The sequence below is a fragment of the Fukomys damarensis genome, unplaced genomic scaffold (assembly GCF_012274545.1).
Source record: "Fukomys damarensis isolate Sample0158 unplaced genomic scaffold, DMR_v1.0_HiC HiC_scaffold_35, whole genome shotgun sequence".
Classification (NCBI taxonomy): domain Eukaryota; kingdom Metazoa; phylum Chordata; class Mammalia; order Rodentia; family Bathyergidae; genus Fukomys; species Fukomys damarensis.
Window position 1 is genome coordinate 19,441,731 of NW_022900947.1, and position 17,716 is coordinate 19,459,446.

The following is a 17,716-nucleotide window of genomic DNA, read 5'->3' on the forward strand; positions in this document are numbered from 1 at the left end:
AAATACTGGTCTTCCAGCATATTTCTCTTTTATAAATATGTAAGGAATCTAAAACAGAATCTAAAAGGTTATAAATATAAATTTTTTACTTCTAATAATAAAAATATATATGCTTTTATGTCTTTATTTAAATAATCCCAACTGCAAGAATTTTTCAAGTAAATATTTTTATGTGTGGTTTGAAGGATACTTTATGTCACGAAAGTTTAAAACTAACAATCTTTTTTCCACATTCATCAGAGTTCACATTCATGGTCATTTAACGATTTATACATCCCAGGGGAAGACCTTCGCTAAAGAAATGTGGTACATTCCCCAAAATGTTTGATACAGAGTTTACTATTTAGAAAACTATTATAGAATCCACAAATACTTTAGCAGCAACTACTTAGAATCAGTATATTGGAGTAATCACAATTCACCCTGAGAAGCTCTAGTTAGGACTTTGCCACTTCTGTTTTAATTTCTGTATTTTAAAAATAATAATATTTACCTCTTTTTAAAAACCATTCAAACTTTCCTCTGAACTGCTTTCTGTTCCATTTAAACAATTAGAAGTGTATAATTTCATAAACTCCTACAGTACAAGTTAATAAGCTAAATTTATTTCTGTAGAAGAACCAAATAGGAAAAATACTTAAAATAAAAATTAAGTAGTATAGATATTTTATGTATTATATATAATGATCCAAAAATTATTCATCTTGTAACTACATATGGGAATTCAACATAAATAATTGTGGTATCTTCAATAACTGTTAGCTTTGTGTTATATATATTTATAGAAATATTTTAAATTTCTCAGCAGTTCTGCAACAGAAATGGCCATTAATAAGCACAGTCAGATTACAGGTTTTTACATGTCAATAATTTTTTTAAATTAGAGGATACTACATGCATCATTTTGAAAATATATTCTAAAATTTTCATTTTAAATTTATATTAATACTTTGTATTAATGCTACATTGCTTTTTCTTAAGTTATTATTTCAGTTAGTCATAAATCTATTTTGAGACAAAGTCTTGAACTCACTATGTGGCCTACACTGGCCTCAAACTCATGAGGATCTTCCTGCCTCAGGCTCCCAAGAGCTGGGATTATAAGCATGTGCCACTGCACCTGGCAGAACATGAATTACTCCTTAAAAATATACAGGATACTCTAATTTTGGCTATTTTAATAAGTAACCACATATTTTGTAAGCTTTTAAAACTAGCTTTGAAATGGAAAGATGTATTTTTAAATTTTAATATCTGTACGTAAAGTATATGAATTTTGTATATAATTATTTCTGAATATATATGCAAGTAGTTATTTTCATATTTACTTAGATATTAACCCCTCTCTAAAAGTAATTGCTCTTTTGCCCTTCAGAAGAAGCAGAATTTCTCATTTATAATCCTAGTGTTCAGTGAGTATGTATCAATAATACTGTACACTGCCCTTTATCTCACATAACTGAATTTGGGGATTGTAAACATTTAAAATATTTCCCCATATTTCCTCTCATTCTGTTAAAAAGAGAGTTAAGTTGGTCTTTCCTGATTATTTAACACCCACTGGCCTCAGATATTTATTGGCAATTCATAGCACCCCAGAACTTTTTAGTGTCAAGTTTATATTGTTTGCAATTATTTGTAAGCAATGAATTTTTATTATGATTAATATTTAGGCAGTGCAGTTTTATATATCTATTATAAGCACATATGTGTTGCCTACTATCTGTGAGACATGAAAAGACCAGGTTGTCCGCACGAGTGATCACGAGCCAATCCCAGGTCACTCTCCAAGACGTGCTTTCTCTGATACCCAGCTGTGGGATGCTTAAATGCCAAGAACGGGGTGCAAAATAAAATGTAACTCTGCACTCATTAAAGAAGTAAGCCCTCTGCCTGATGATTGTTTTGTCATTGGAAACTGTCCTAATGCGTATAGAGATGTGCCAGTGTAGACCAATAGTGAAGGAGTATTACTTAAAATTTGGATTTTCAAATTAAACTAATTGAAGACCTTGATCCTAAAGTTAGCCATAAGTCATCTTTTATTTTATTTACCTGACTTCCGAAATTAAAAGTTTTGAAAAGTGGCTTGAATATTTTATGGGACGAAGAAAAAATGAGTTGCCTGATTGTCACTTTCGATTTCAGTTTTTAAAAGAGGATAATTAGTGTACTATTGATATTATACACATTTATAATTTACTCTCCTTTATAATATTTAATGGTTATTTGAACTTTAATATGTACATATATTCTCTTTTCAAAGTGAAAAAAACCATGATTTTAAGTTTGTTTTTGAATGGCATGATTACTGTAAAATATTGATCTATTTTTTCATTTTCATGGACTTGTTTTTAAAATTTTAGTAATCCTGCAGCACTGTCAATTAACGTCTTCTTCTTTCAGTTGCACCGCTTTGTTTTCTGTACCATGAACCTTATAAACTGTATCAGACATTCCGTGAGATGTATGTGCGTTTTTTCTTCAGACTCCATTCCATCTCTTCTCACCCTTCTGTAAGTCCATAAAAACTGGATCAAATCAGACTGTAATCTGTTCTTTGCTGTAAGAAGAAGTCTCCTATGCCATTTAATTATAAAGCAACATTTTAATTTATAATGTCAACATATTTCTGTAGGATAAATGAAAGCAGAAGAAAAGGATTTTTAATTTTTTTATAACAAAGGAAAAAGTTTCTTACTGATTACACTTAAATTAGCCTTTTATATATTTAAAAAAACATGGAAAGTCTGTATTTTTTTATCCTTTGCAAGATGCTTACCTTCTTTGCTGATTTCCTCATTTATTAAATGAGGTTAGTAATGGAATGTTTGTCAGGGTTACTAAATTTCTTCAAAGAGTAGACTATGTGACTACTTCTCAATTAAATAACTCTATTTTATCTTCTTAGTTTAACTCTAGCCATTCCTCTCTTAGTTTCCTTGTATCCAAGCTCTTTGGCATGGCTGACTGGTGCACGGTGACCAATGACAGAATTCTAGGGTGTCACAGATAAACAGATGAAGCAGCACCAGTTATTTTGGGCTTGTCACTAGAGAATGTGATTTAGTTGTTATGTTAGTATGCAATCTAGAATAATCAGAAATATTAATAGTAATTAATATTAATACTTCTCTTTTCTAATATCTTAGTAGCATCAGGTTTTACTGTCATATTCTATATGGTTTTATGCTTCAGAGGTTAAAAACCTGGCTGCACAAAACACCCGCGAGGTGCTGTGTCTGCACAGGGCACTGAAGCCCCACATTGCGCTGCTCTGTACATTCTGCTGCCCTTAGGCTGCCCTGACTGTGTCGGCCCTGCCCCTACCTTTCTCCACTCAGCGAATAATACAGGCAGTCATCTCCTCTTCTGGCTCGCAGCCAAGCTGAACAGTTTGGAACTATGACAGCCTTGTTTCTTCAGAAACTCAAAAAGAGGATTAAAACTTCCTTCCTAAGATCAGCCCAGAGGAATGCTGAGCTGAAAGACTTTATTCAGAGCAGTCAAATAACAAACAACCTTGAAAACCATCAGCTTAGTTAATTCTTACAAATAATGCCCTTTGGAAAAACATGGAGATTTTAGTAAAAACAAATACTGTACACTAAGCAAATATTCTTGTTTGAAAACTTCCTGATAGGAGTTTCAAGCAATCAGCATCAGTCTTTTCAGAGGTTAATTTCGGAGACAGGGTGGGAGAAGGAGGGAATATTTTCCCGGGAGAGTGAGGCAGGTGGGGAAGGGACACATGGAGAGATAGCGTGAGGGGTATGCGCTCTGCACCGGGGAGGTAAACACCTGAAAATTGTAATGTGTCATAAAAAACAAAAAACTGATTTTCCTGGGCCTATGTATGTGGCTAGCAAAGTATCAAGTTTTCTGTAAAGTGATGTGTGTCTTGACTCACCAGGTATTAATAGGGGTTGCTGGGAACCTACTGTGCTTAAAAGGAGACTCGCTTTATGTTTTGTTTTTGAAATAGGGTCTCACTGTGTAGTTGTGTCATGGCAGTTGGCCCTGCCTCAGCCTCCTGAGCACTGGGATCATGGGCATGTGCCGCCAAGGCCAGCAAAAGGACACTCTTTAGTATGTCCCTAAGTGTAAATACACAGACAAAAGATAAAACCTTAAATAAAACGTTAGAGATCTGTTAGTACCTCCCCTATTTTTGACTCTGAAACAATATAAACAATATTTATGTTCATAGTCATTTTATTTTGTTGGGATAATTTATTAGCACAATTAATTTTTAAATACTAAACAATCTATTTCTCCTGTGGTTCATTGTTATATCCAGGGTATTGTGTCACTCTGTTTGCTGTTTGAGACCCTTCTTCAAACCTATCTCCCACAACTCTTTTATCATCTACGAGAAATTGGGGCTCAACCGTGAGTATTTTTCCTGTCCTAATTGAATAATTTCACTTCAGAAAACTATTTTTTCACCATCATAAAGCACTTGTGAAGGATGCAGTAATTCTTCAAAGAAATTAAGCTAACAATTTCCCCAATAAAACAATAATTTTCAGGTAGTAAATTATAACTACCTTGTATAAAAAATTCTTGGGAGAATTACCAAAAATCCTAATAAAGTCTTACTCACTAGGATATTTGTGTCTAGTGCAAGAATCACCAATATGAACTAATTTCTCTTCATAATAGAAAGCATTAGCCCAAAACTGGTGTGAACATTTGGGGCAGCAAATACACCCTGAGAAATGTGATAATGCTAAAATTAGTCAGTGTGGACTAAATTTATCAGTAACTCACATATGAAAGTTACATAGGTTAAAATTTGCTATCTTTTGTGAAAGGAAACCAAATCAGTAACCTGCCAGTGACTGTACTGTGATTTCTCCTTCCAATAGAGGATTTTATTTGCTGATTGAGGCCTCAAAGGGAGTTAATGGGAAAAAGAATAGTTTAGTATCTGCTTTCTCCACACTTGAATAAATAGCAGATAGATGGGAGTGTGTGTAAATTTAACCCAACTTCAAATTTCATCTTCATTAAATGATGCAGTCTCAGTAAAGTTATTTAATTTATGTAAGCTGCAATTTCCTTATCTTAAAATCAGGAGAATTCCTACCTTATGGAGTTATTTCAAAATCAAATGATTATTGACAAAAATCTGTGTAGAAGTGTGTATATGATACCTTCTTTTGAGGAAGCACCACTGAGTTCAGAAAAATTAGAAATGCTAACTATAAAACAACATTTCATGTTACCCACTGATGACTTTGAATTGATATTCTTTCCTTTGTAGCTATTAAAAATAGGATTCTGTTCTTGATTAAGATTATAAAACAAGAATGTAGCAATTGAGCACATCTTTTTTTTTTTTATTAAACCTGTAGTAAGTTGAGTGCTTTTTTTACTATTATGAAATGAACATTGTAATATAATTAGGCATTTTTAAAAAACCAGGTTCAGGACACTTAGTTAGTTTATTGCTAGAAACTAAAATTCTGATATTTTTTCTAATTATTTACACACTTTAATTATTAAGAACAAACTTATTTCAGTGACTTATGATACACATTAAAATTCTTATGTAAGATAAAGCATAAAAATTCTAATTAGAGGGTAGAAATTAATTTTTAAAAGTCTTTCATGAATATTCACCCTGTTAGAAAATGTTTAGTTTTGAATTTAATAGCTATAGGACTACACAAATTATCCATTTCTGCTTGAATGAGTGTCACCTGATAAAATTATGCATTTTTATCAAAGTTAAATTCATAATATTCTCTAATTAGTCTGAATTACCTTTTAATGGGTACTGAATCAATGACTTCATTTCTTTCATTACATAGATTCGAATTTATATTATCTTTCTCTTTCTCTTGATTATTCTGGCTAGACATATAGTCATCTTTGAAAGGACCACCTTCTGGTTCTCTTGATTCTTCTTGTTTCTTCTGTTTCATTTATATGATTTCTGGTCTCATATTTATTCTTTTCTTCTTCCTTCTTTTTGCTTTGGGTTTTTTTGCTCTAGTCTTTCTACTTGTTTAAGGTAGAAGTTAGATCATTAATTTGGGATCTTTCCTGTTTTCTAAATAAGCATTAATTTATAAATTTCCTTCAAAATACCACTTTACCACCATCCAGTAAATTCTGATTTTTTGAAAATTTTCATTTCATTCAAAATGTTTTTTTAAAATTCTCTTCTGCTTTGACTACAGGTTATATAGAAGGAGGATATTGCTTAATTTCCAAATACTTGAAATAATATATTTTTCTGCTATTGATTTCTATTTTAATTCTGTTGTGGCTAGACAATATGCTTCATATTGTTTCAATTCTTTTAAAGTTGTTGAGATTTGCTTTTTGACCCAGAATGTAATCCATCTTAATAAATGTTCTGTGTGTTTCACGTGCAGTTAAAATGAATTTGTCTTCCACAAGTCTTGGGCTTCGTGTCCTGTAAGCAGTGATAAAGTCAAGTTTGTTAATAATGGTCAAGCCTTCTCTATACTTTTCCATACTTCCTTATAATTTTTTGTCTACTGTTTTTATTGATTATTGAGAGAGTAATATTAGAGTCTCTATAATTATAGATTTTGCCTTCTTCATAGTTACATATGTTTTACTTCATGTATTTTGAAGGTCTGTTTTAAGGATATTGCTTCCATTATTAGATAATTGATTATTAGATAATATCCCTTTTTATTCTTGGTAATATCTCTACTATATCTGATTTTTTTTTCTTTTGCAGTACTGGGGATTAAACCCAGAACCTTGTATTTTCCAGGCAGATGAGGAGCAATATAGTCATTCCAGCTTTCTTTTTATTACAGTTTGTATGGTATATTCTTTTCTATTCTTTAACATTCAACATATCAAATATCAGTGCTTTTTTTTTCCAGTGCATTTCTTTTTATCAAAAGTGTAGTTGATTCTTCCTGTATGGTAGTCACATCTTCTAAGAAGTGTGTTTATACCATTTATACTTAATATAATTGATACCACTGGATTGAAATCATCTTGCTGGAATTTTCTATATGTTCCATATATTCTCTACTTCTTTTTTTTTTCCTCCTGCCTACTTTTGAAAATTGAGCATTTTATTTCATTTTATCTCCACTATTGGATTATTATTTGTACTTTTTAAAAGAAGTTTTTGATAGGTATCATACAATTTACAATATGCGTTATTTTTAAAATCATGTTTACCTTGAAATAAACTCCAGCCTAGATAGTTTCACTAACAGATTCTGCCAAACATTTCAAGAGGAGATAATTTTAATTCTTGTACTTCTCTGGTTGCTATCAAGGTCTTTATTTTTAGTTCTTAGCTAAAGATAAAGTTTGATTATTATGTATCTAGTCATGGATTTTTTTGAGGTTACATTGTTGGGCTTTATTGAGCTTGAATCTCTTCCAAATTTGGGGAGTTTTCAGGCATTATTCCTTCAAATATTTTTTTTCTGCACCATAGAGACTCTCCTTTTTTTCCAAGATTATACTAACACAACTGTTAAGATTTTTGAAATTGTCCTACAGATCCTTGAAGCTGTATTCATTTTTTAAAATCCTTTTTTCTGTATTTTCTGATTTCTATGATTCAGATTTATGTTTATCTATAGTCAAGTTCACTGATTATTTTCTCAGTCATTTCTCTGTCAGATCTATCTGAAAAATTGATTTTTTTTTTTAATTCTCTGTTTTCTGTATTTTTTTTCTTGGTCATTGTATGTAATTTTCATTTGGTTCTTCCTCATACAAAACTTACACAAGTGAACATTTATGAGGGTAGTTTCTACTACACATATATTTGACCTCAGTCTACCTCAGTAACTTTCTTTTTCTTTTTCTTGTACCAGGGATCAAACTCAGGACCTTATGCTTGCAAAGCCCTGAGATTCTGCACTACTGATACTTCTGTCTAAACTAAAACCAGTCTATTTCTAGTTTTTTGTTTGTCTTGTTTTTTCTTGACTCCCAAGAAAACCTGATCTCCCTTTTCCACCCTTCCCTCTTTTAGTGTAGTCCTTTTAGTCCACATGATCTCCCAGCAGAGCATAGGTGTACTGCTGTCCTACTCTGGGCTAAGCTGGCTCTTTGGTCTGTGCTTCTTCTCAACTGCTACCTAAAATCCAGACTAATATTAAGGCTGATAGTCTGCATAGCTCTTCTAGGTCTCAATGTGTACTGAAATCTTTTTTTAAATGGATGCTGTGCTGTCTATATGGGAGGAGGTACTCCTTTAATAAAACTCTATGAGAATTAAAATAAATAAAACTAGTTGAAGATAATAATTTAGACTTAGATGTCAATTTTATTGATTGATTGATTGATTGATTGATTGTAGCACTAGGCACTGAACCCAGGGCCTTTGCATCCTAGGCCCCCTTTTTGAAAATTTTGAGACAGAGTCTTGTTAAGTCACTAATTTGGTCTGGCTAGGCTTGAACATGTGATCTCCTGCCTCAGCTTCCCAAAGTACTGCGATTAACAGGGGTGCACCATCATGCCCAGCTATCAAATATATTATTTAAGTATTAAAATACCCAATTGCCAAAAAGTGGGGTGGTTTTTTTTTTTGTATCTATGAAGAGACATTCTAAAACCAACTAAAAAGCTTAATTTGTCAATACTACTATCTAAATGTACTTTGTTATACTGTCGTAGATCAGTAGTTATCCAGTACTGAGAAATTTCTGAAACCTGAAGAAGATCATTCTCATTTTTCACTCTTAAGAGAATTAATATTAGACACAAACCAAGATAATCTCTGGGTCTGTTTTTCTCTGTTAAGAGATTAGTACAAATGTTTATCAATATAATATTGGGAGTTTGACTAGTACTCTTAGGGCATTCACGTGACTTTTATATGCTCATAGATAGTAGAGAAATAGGAGGTATTGATTCTTAAGGCTGTAGAGCCAGAGTTCATTTCCTGATTTCAGAGAGAAACTGTAACATGAACTACTACTGGTAAATATGGAGATTTGTCATATATCTTAGGCAGGTTGTTTTTCTTTGTTGTTGGTGAATTTGTTTTGTTTTGGTAACAAAAATGGAATTTAATTGAATTTTCTCGTTGATCTTTCAGAGTTCTCATAATCTCACAAAAGTGAAGGATTTAAAATGAAAAATATATTTCTAAGGTCTCTTATAGCTTTAAAATTACTGGTCCTTTAAATCTCCTATTTTATTTTATCTACCCTATGTAGCCATTTAACTGAAATATAATAGGTAATTATTGCTATGCAAATACGAAACCATTGAATACTCTTTCAAGTATTTTGAATAAAAACTCAAATTATCATGGCTTGCCTGGAATTATTAAGACTTTTAGAAGATCAGTTCATTGATCAGACTCTGAAAAATATAATGTAGAATTGAGTTTATTTATGCAGGCCAAATTCAACATGAAGAAGGGCACAGCTTGCAAAATGGTTCCTCTTCATAGTTTAAAACCACTAATTTGAGGGCTGATTTCTCACCATTGCACTTTTGTAGATTTTAGGAATGGATGTGTTTTAAATATCAAGGTGATTTATAAAATTCAAAAGAGTTGCCTTAACAATAGCATTGGTGGGGCTCATGTAATATTGCCTTTCTCTAAGAAAAAAGTGCAGCGGTAAAACTAAATTTCATTTTTCCTTGCCTACAGACTTCGCATATCATTTAAGTGGATGGTTCGTGCTTTCTCTGGATACTTGGCTACAGATCAACTCTTGCTCTTGTGGGACAGGATCCTAGGATACAACTCTCTGGAAATTCTTGCTGGTAAGAGTAAGTGCTTGTTTGTCAAACACATATTTGTATAATAAGGCCCATTTCTTTAATATATTTACTGTCTGTCATTGAAGATTGAGTCTACAGTTGTCATTTCTAATGCATGAATCTTTAATAGGGTTATCGTGCTTAGGTGTTCAAGCCCTGAGGTTCTGCACTCCTGATACTTCTGTCTAAACTAAAATGAGTCTATTTCTAGTTTTTTGTTCATCTTGTTTTTTCTTGGCTCCCAAGAAACCTGATCTCCCTTTTCCACCCTCACCTCTTTTAATCCAGTCTTTTTAGTCCACATGATCTCCCAGCAGATGGGTCCATGACAGAGCGTAGGTGTACTGCTGTCCTACTCTAGGCTAAACTGGCTGTCTGGTCTGTGCTTCTTCTCAACTGTGACCTAGAATCCAAACTAAGACTAAGGCTGATAGCCTGTGTAGCTAAAATCTCAGCTCTTCTAGGTCTCAGTGTGTACTGAAATGAAAACCTTTCCCTTTTTGTTAACACTGTTTGACCTCCACTCTGGTGGCTGAATTTGCCCTTTTAGCTGTTCTCTCATGCCAAAAGAATTTATTTCTCTTTCTCAGGAAGCCAGAGACTCATATCTATTTAATAATTAAGTAGTTTGTACAACAGGTAATTGTTTAGTAAGATACTGGGCACATGTTTCTTATATTATTTTGCTTCCTTTATGTGCAATAGATTCAATTATTTTTATCATTGGGATTATCAGGAAATTCAAATAATAAGCAGAATATTATCACAACAATAGATGAAGATTAGAAAAGTTGGCAGAGTGGTTCTGCCCACCCCAAACCTTAAATTTGTAATGATTTAAAATCACCTCTCCAAGCTGCTGTGGAATAACGCGTAGTTGAAGAAAAGTATGGCACAAAAGTTCTTTAGGTATCACGTTGATATTTTCTTGAATCCAGAGAGGGCTATAGTAATTGGGTGGCATTTTGAAAAGGAAATTTAGAATAAAACAAAGTGCCATGAAATAAATATCACTGACTGATCTTTTAACAATCCTAGATTCTTCCCTCTCAACTTTTTTAAAATCCCATACAAAGAATGAGTTAGGGAAGAGTGATCTACCCCTCTTTGGCTATACATAGAATTGGATGGGCTTATATGATATTGAGAGAGAGAGAATGAACACACTAGAGAGCATCATCAGGGATAAGTTTTTCAAACATCTCTGATGAGTCTCTGCCTTCTATTTGAACTCTTCCAGGTAGGGCGATCCCTGTCTGAGCAGGGCCCACTTCACTTCTAGATAACATGGCCTGTTAAAATGTCCTTCTTGTAAACCAAGGTTATTATCATGTTTTATCCTTTCTCATCTCTCCTCACTTCTCTTCAAGGTCTATTTTCCAGGCTGAGCAGTGTTTGCTGCCTCCCTTTGTTGAGTGACAAGACTTTTGACTAATAACTGTCTTCTGGGAATGCCAGAAATTTTGAAGAAATATCATAATAGCATTTTGTGCCATTCAAAGAAACACTAGAGAATGTTATACAAAGGGGAACACTATAACACAGTACTTTCTGATAATGAGGACTTTCCAAAAGTAGAATAAGCTCTTCAGCCACTACCTGAAGAGTCAAGAAGTTTTGTGCTTTGAAAGATAGGTTGAACGCGAAAACACAGAAGGCCTCTTCTGATTTAAGTTGTCTCATCTTGTGTATCATCATCACTTAGCAAACTGAAGGAACAGATCAAAATACCAAAAGTAAATATTAAAGTTTCTCATTTTCTTTCCTCCCCCCGCCCTTCTTTGATGGTGCTGAGGATCTAACCCGGAGCTTCCCACGTGCCAGGCGAGCACTTTACCACTGAGCCAGCCCCAACCCTGACTTCCTACATCTCATATGAAGTGTGATTTCAGCTGAAAAATTTCCCGAAGTGTAGATCTTTTCTCCTTGGCAAACAAACCTGTTCTGTAGAAGGGCTGGGCAAACTAAACATGAAGCAGACAGAAAGGAACTTCTGTGATGTGACACCAAGATAAATAAGGGTTATGAGCACATAAGCATTTTGGATGCTAAGGTCAATTAGCAAACTGCTCTCCCCACCCCACCTCCGCCCTTAATCTACTTTGGAAAAACAGTTTCCCACTCCATAAGACTCTTTCCTGCTACAGCAACACAGTTCAGTCATACACAAAAAAGAAAATAGTGACCATACTCTAAGATGTCTCCACTGTCCAAAATATGATTGTACACATTAGGAAGCTGTAAAAAATTGCTGGCCTACAGAAGTGGTTTTCTTTTATATAAATATAGAGCTTTATAACTTTAAAAATACTTTTCTTCTTTTGATTAAAAAGAAAAGTCTTCACCCCAGATATCTGAATTCCTTGTTACCTAGTGAATAATCTCAGCTGATCTGAAGTTTTTTAAGTATTTTTTTTTTACTACTACTCTCTTTCTCTCTCCAAGTTTCCTGCTCTAATTGGTTCTAATGCTTTTTACCAGCCTGTCCTCAGTCTTCCATCTCCTAGAAAGGGTGCTGAGCCTCCCGTCTCTGGCTGCACTCTGCCCTGTCTGGGGAAATGGCCAGGCCTGGCGCCTGACTCCACTGTCCAGGCACCACTACTACCCATCAGACCCACCTGGCATCCTGCGTGCCATCCCTGGAAAGCCATTCAGGGGTGGCAGGGTCCTCTGTAGGAAAGCATGTGGATTTCCCTGCAGGGCTGAGCCATTACTGCTTACGGTCAGATGCACAGGCTTCAGAGCCAGGTTACGTGTCTGCTCCGCCGTTCGCTACCTGTGTGACTGAACCTGCCACCTGCTCACTGTGCTACACTTTCTACATTAGTGCAGTGGGGCCAATAACAGTACCTAACTCCCGGGCTTATGCCAGAATGAACTGCTGTTGTTATTCTCATAGTAAAAAATGTATTAAAAACACATGTTTGAATTAACTATGCAATATATCTAGAAACTAGCCTTCCAGATACTTTTAGTATTTATTACCATTACTTTCCTAAATTTCAATGATTTGATGGGCAGGGATTATACTATCACCAATGGTGATAGCAAAAAGAAGAAGTCAGGATTTGTCTCTGGCAATACTATCTCCATATCAGGGCACACTGCTTTGAACAGGGGCCTTCTGTTGTTTGTAATTTATTCTCACATGGAGTTCTATGTTAGTCTACATATTAACCAATATTGTGTGTTAACATAACTTTTTTCCTTTCCATATGTCTGCTGGAAACAATCCCATTGCTTTCTACTTAGTGTATACTATTGAACTTCAAATTCTCCTATGATTTTTTTTTTTTTCAAATTTCAACTTCTTTTTCTTGTAGCCAACATTAAAGTTCAGGGTCAGTCTCCCAGCAACCTTCTTCACACATGTATCCATTTGTGACACTAAGAAAGTCAGAACTGAGTATGTAAAAATATAAATATAATAAAATATTCTAAACCTTTTAAGAAAAGGTGTTATTACCATGTTTATATTAGCACACCTGCTTGGAACATATGGAGCACACGCTTACATACTTAAAATTTTGGTCTCCATTGCACCTTTGTCAAAGTAAACCTTAATTTATAAGACAGTTATTAGAGCTTCATGCCATTTTTAACTATTATAATTTTAGTTCTAAGTATTGAAGAAGCAATTTATTAAAGTGACTTTGTTGTTGTTGTTTTGGCAGTACTGGGGATTGAATGCAACACCTTCACACTGAGCTATAGCCTCAGCCTTTTAAAATAATGTTTTATTTTGAGATATGGTCTGGCTAAGTCACTGAATTGCCCAGGCTGGGTTTGAATTTAACAATCCTCCTCCTCAGCCTCCCAGAGTGCTGGGATTACAGGCATGCGTCACCACGCCCAGCTCTTAAATTGATTTGGTAAAACTACTGGATTTTCGTTTTGCCCACAGCAGGGGCACTGGAGCAGCGAGGCAGTCAGGGACTGTTGTGGTGCGTGGGCACTTCGCACTCGTCGCCAGTCTGCTCCTCAGAGCGCAGGGCTGCAGCTGTGTGAAGCCTGGCACCGAGCTCTCTTCGTGGCTCGTGGACGCAGCAGTAACTGTGCCCCGCTCCTGAGGCGGCCAGCAGTTGAAATAGTGTGCATTCTTTTCCAGTCCTGGCAGCTGCCGTGTTTGCTTTCCGAGCAGTGAACCTGATGGAGGTGACATCACTGGCTGCAGCTGAAGTAAGGATAAATTTCACTCGGATGGGATGGAAATAGTTCCTGAGAGCCTGCCAGGCTCACTCACTTGAGGGTCTGATCTACAGGGCACACACTGCTGGTAGCCGAATACTTCAAGCCTGGGAAAACCCATGAGTTCTGAGCTAAGTTATATTAAGTACTCAGATTCCTTAATCACTTGAAAACAACTTACCAGGGAAGGAGTCTTACACACTATATAGGAAACTACTTCGACAGTTATGTGAAAGCAGATACCTAGGAATTTGAATAGAAACTATTTCGGCTTAAATTACATTTTCTAATCGTTCACGCCCACGCATTATACTGTAAGAACAAAGAGAAACAAGTTAAGAAAGTTAAAGAGTGCATGTGTGGATGGTATAGTAAAGACACATAGGCTTGGGTCATTTTTAATTGTGAGTTAATTATTTAAAGTTTATTTCTTTTCAATATTCTAATTTATATGCAAAATGTGGCTCAACTAATAGTGCTTACTGTATTACTCTATTTGTTATCTCTCATATTAATGTAAATCCTATCCTAAAAATAGCTTCCTACAGGCCTTGTTTAAAGGGAAGAGGATGTTTATGTGTCTTGCAACTGGATAAACATTAGTTCCATTTCAAAATGATTTCCTGCAGTCAGTTACTCCTTACACTAGAATAACAGGTCTAGGATTCATAATGTACGTTTATTTATAGAAGCAAGTTGAAATGTTAGACCTCTTATAAACTCATGCTACCTTGTATATTTGAAGAAGGCTTAAGACGAAGGTCCAGGTTATTTTCTACTGCACTTTTGGCTTTTTATGCCTGTGACAACATTAAGAGATTCAGGAATGAGAAGTAAAGTCATAGCCATTCTAGAAGAACTGAGAGCATGTGTTGGTGCAAAGTTTAGGTCGCGATGGTGTTTCTGTTGTACCTTTTTCATGGACTTTGCAATAATAATTCTTTTTGTTTTGTTTCAGGCAGTTCTTGCTGACCTTTCTACTTTAAAAGTTATGCCTCTTCTTCAAATTTTTCTGTTTGCTACTATCACCTGATCTTCTTCAAGGTCACTGACAGCACTTCTAGTTTTTCCTTAGGAACTAATCATGAACTATGCAAACTCTGCATAAAACCAAAATTAAACTTTGCATATAAGCCAATAAAGATCATGTTCCCTCCTCAGTTAAAGCTAAGTAGTTTTTCACTTTTTGAAACAATAACCCTGCACACCAAATATTGCATTGCATGCTGCTGATTTTCAAGAGAGAAGCAATAGATGTAACTTCTGCTAAATTGAGTACTATATGTATAGTACTCAATCATATATATTACATGTATAATGTGTCTATATAATGTGTATAATATACATGTGTAATGTATATGATTGAGTAACCCATATATACCCTAACTTATAAAAGGCATGTAACAATATATGCAATAAGAACTAAATATACTGTAATAAACTTCAAGAGCTAATGTAGCTTCTTGGGCAATTCTTTTAGGTCAGTTTATAAAGTTATCCCTAGACAGTTTATCATAAATTGCTCTTCACTCAGAAGCAGAAGTGAGGTGTGCTGTGAAAAGTCTTGAAAAACGCTTTTAAGTATAAATTTCAAGGTACTTTGGTATTTTTAGCAACTTTTCACTAACTAGGGATTTTCAAGATTCCCCCCATTTTATTTGTCTCTTAAATGTTTCCACTGGGAAGGTCAAATGCAGTTATCCATCAGATAATACTCCATTCTTCACTCTCTAAATGGCAGGCATCATAGGGAGACCCCTCTGTACTTGTCAGCCCTCTGTTTCTTACACAGAGGCCTTGCCATAGCTAAGGCGTGGAGTCAGATTCTGTTTCTCTGGAAGAACACAAGGAAGACATCCAGGGAATGAAGGCAATGAAGAATCACAGCCATACCCACTTTTTTGAAGCTTGGTTTAAGGAGACTTACTGCTAGGGTGGAGAAGCTAAGAGAAACCACAAGTAGGTAGGGGACATTTATTCTAGAAGACATTATGCGAGGCACCTGGTCTTCTTTGGGTCTTTATTATAAGTAAAGGGTTTCACTTCATATCACTTTGGAAAGATGTACTATTTCCATGACATGGAATTAGACTATATGAAGAAAATTAAAAAACAACTATCTTTCAATTTTAGCTCAAATTTAAGATGCTGATCACGTCAACAAGATTTTAAATCAATAGATTAATAACCCTATACATTGACTGGTGTTTGTTTTATCCTAATGTATTTTAGGAATCTTTTATTTTTGCCAGTGTATGTTAGGAAAAGTATGAAATTTAGCACAAGACTTCAAATGTGGCAAAGTTTGGAATAGTTTACAAATTTGAAAATCTGTATTAAATATTCATCTGGTAATTGGTGACTTATTGAAAATTAAATAATTTATTCTGTGAGTGAATCTTAATAAATGCCATTTTATTGCTTTTGAAGGTTACACATTTTTAATCGTGTTTTGCCACTGTATGTGTGCAAATGTGCAATTATGGAGAGAGTATGCACTCACTGTGGCTACTGTAAATGGCAAAAGCTTTAGAAAGAAAGTGTGTTTTAAATGATTAATAACAAATGTGTACAGTATTCCCATCTCTTGCTTCTTTATTTAGAAGAATATTGATAAACTTTAAAAAGAGGCAGCGCAGTGGTCTGTTATTACCAGATTGGAGAAGTCTGGTCCTAGCTGTAAGCCCCTAATTAATTAAATCTCTACTATCTGTAATTTGAGGGTAGAGTGAGAGAGACAAATAATAGGAAATTTTTGTACCTGCTCCATTTACCTCATTGGATTGTGTAGGACTAGATGAAAAAATATATGTGAAAGTGACATTTTAAACTCCAAAGCACCAAGCAAATAAGATATTGTTGGTAATCAATTTTATGACATTTTAAGGTGAAGTGGTAGAAGATATGAACAATATCTAACTTCATTAGCATTGATATTCTTTTTCTTGGTAAGTTGAGACTATTTTAAAAATTAATGGAGACCAGATGTGGTGGCGTACGCCTGTAATCCCAGCACTTGGGAGGCTGAGGCAGGAGGATTGCTGTGAATTTGAGGCCAGCCTGAATTACAGAGTGAGATTCTGTCTCCACAAAAAAAGAAAGAATAGATTATGACATAGAAGATCCTCTTATTTGGTACAAGTGGCTCTAGGCAATAATTCTGATCTTCATCCCACAACCAATCAGATTGCCTTACCCACTCCCCCTCTAATTGCACCTCCTCCTCCTCCTGCGTCATTTGGCTTCCTTCCTCTTTCCATCTCCTCTCCGCCACTGGCACCCTTCACATCTGCTCCGCCAGTGACTCACCACAAGGCCCCGAGTGACCAATGATCCATAGCTATTTTACCTATGGCCATTGGCACTGATGTAAATAGCCTACTAGGCAATGTGTTTGACCCTCCTGGGTTCCAGTTCACTCACTAAGATAATATGTTATGGCCTTATATTTGGAAGTGCATTTAGTAATCTTTTTGACCAAAATGTTTTGGTAGTACAGTGTGTAACTAATTGAAATTTCTGTTTTGTCTTAACTGCATAGCATCACCTCACACTCAGCATATGCTCTCCTGTATTTTAGGGGAAATAGAGATCATTAGGCCTGCCCTCCCTCAGCCTTCTACTTTGTAAATTAGCTTCATCCCCTATACTTAATTTCTTCCTTATTATTTCAAGAAGTTTTCTCTACTTCTGTAAGTGCAGGTTTGATTTGGTCTACTTTTCTGCTTATTAACACATTCAGCAGCTTCCTCATTCCTTCGAGAATAAAATCCTGGCCCTGTAGTAT

General features: G+C 35.0%; 1 protein-coding gene across 7 annotated transcripts in view; it reads left to right on the forward strand.

Annotated features, from left to right (window-relative positions):
- Tbc1d19 (TBC1 domain family member 19) overlaps positions 1–16,928 on the forward strand; it is a 126,059-nt gene extending 109,131 nt beyond the window's left edge. For all 7 annotated transcript variants that reach the window (XM_010608460.3, XM_010608462.3, XM_019205144.2 and 4 more), the window contains 5 exons: positions 2,407–2,516; positions 4,301–4,392; positions 9,629–9,744; positions 13,850–13,920; positions 14,888–16,928. In XM_010608460.3, coding sequence (XP_010606762.1) covers positions 2,407–2,516; positions 4,301–4,392; positions 9,629–9,744; positions 13,850–13,920; positions 14,888–14,962 — 464 coding nt within the window. In that variant the 3' untranslated portion in view covers positions 14,963–16,928. The remainder of the gene's footprint in view (positions 1–2,406; positions 2,517–4,300; positions 4,393–9,628; positions 9,745–13,849; positions 13,921–14,887) is intronic.
- The last annotated feature ends 788 nt before the right edge of the window (positions 16,929–17,716 follow it).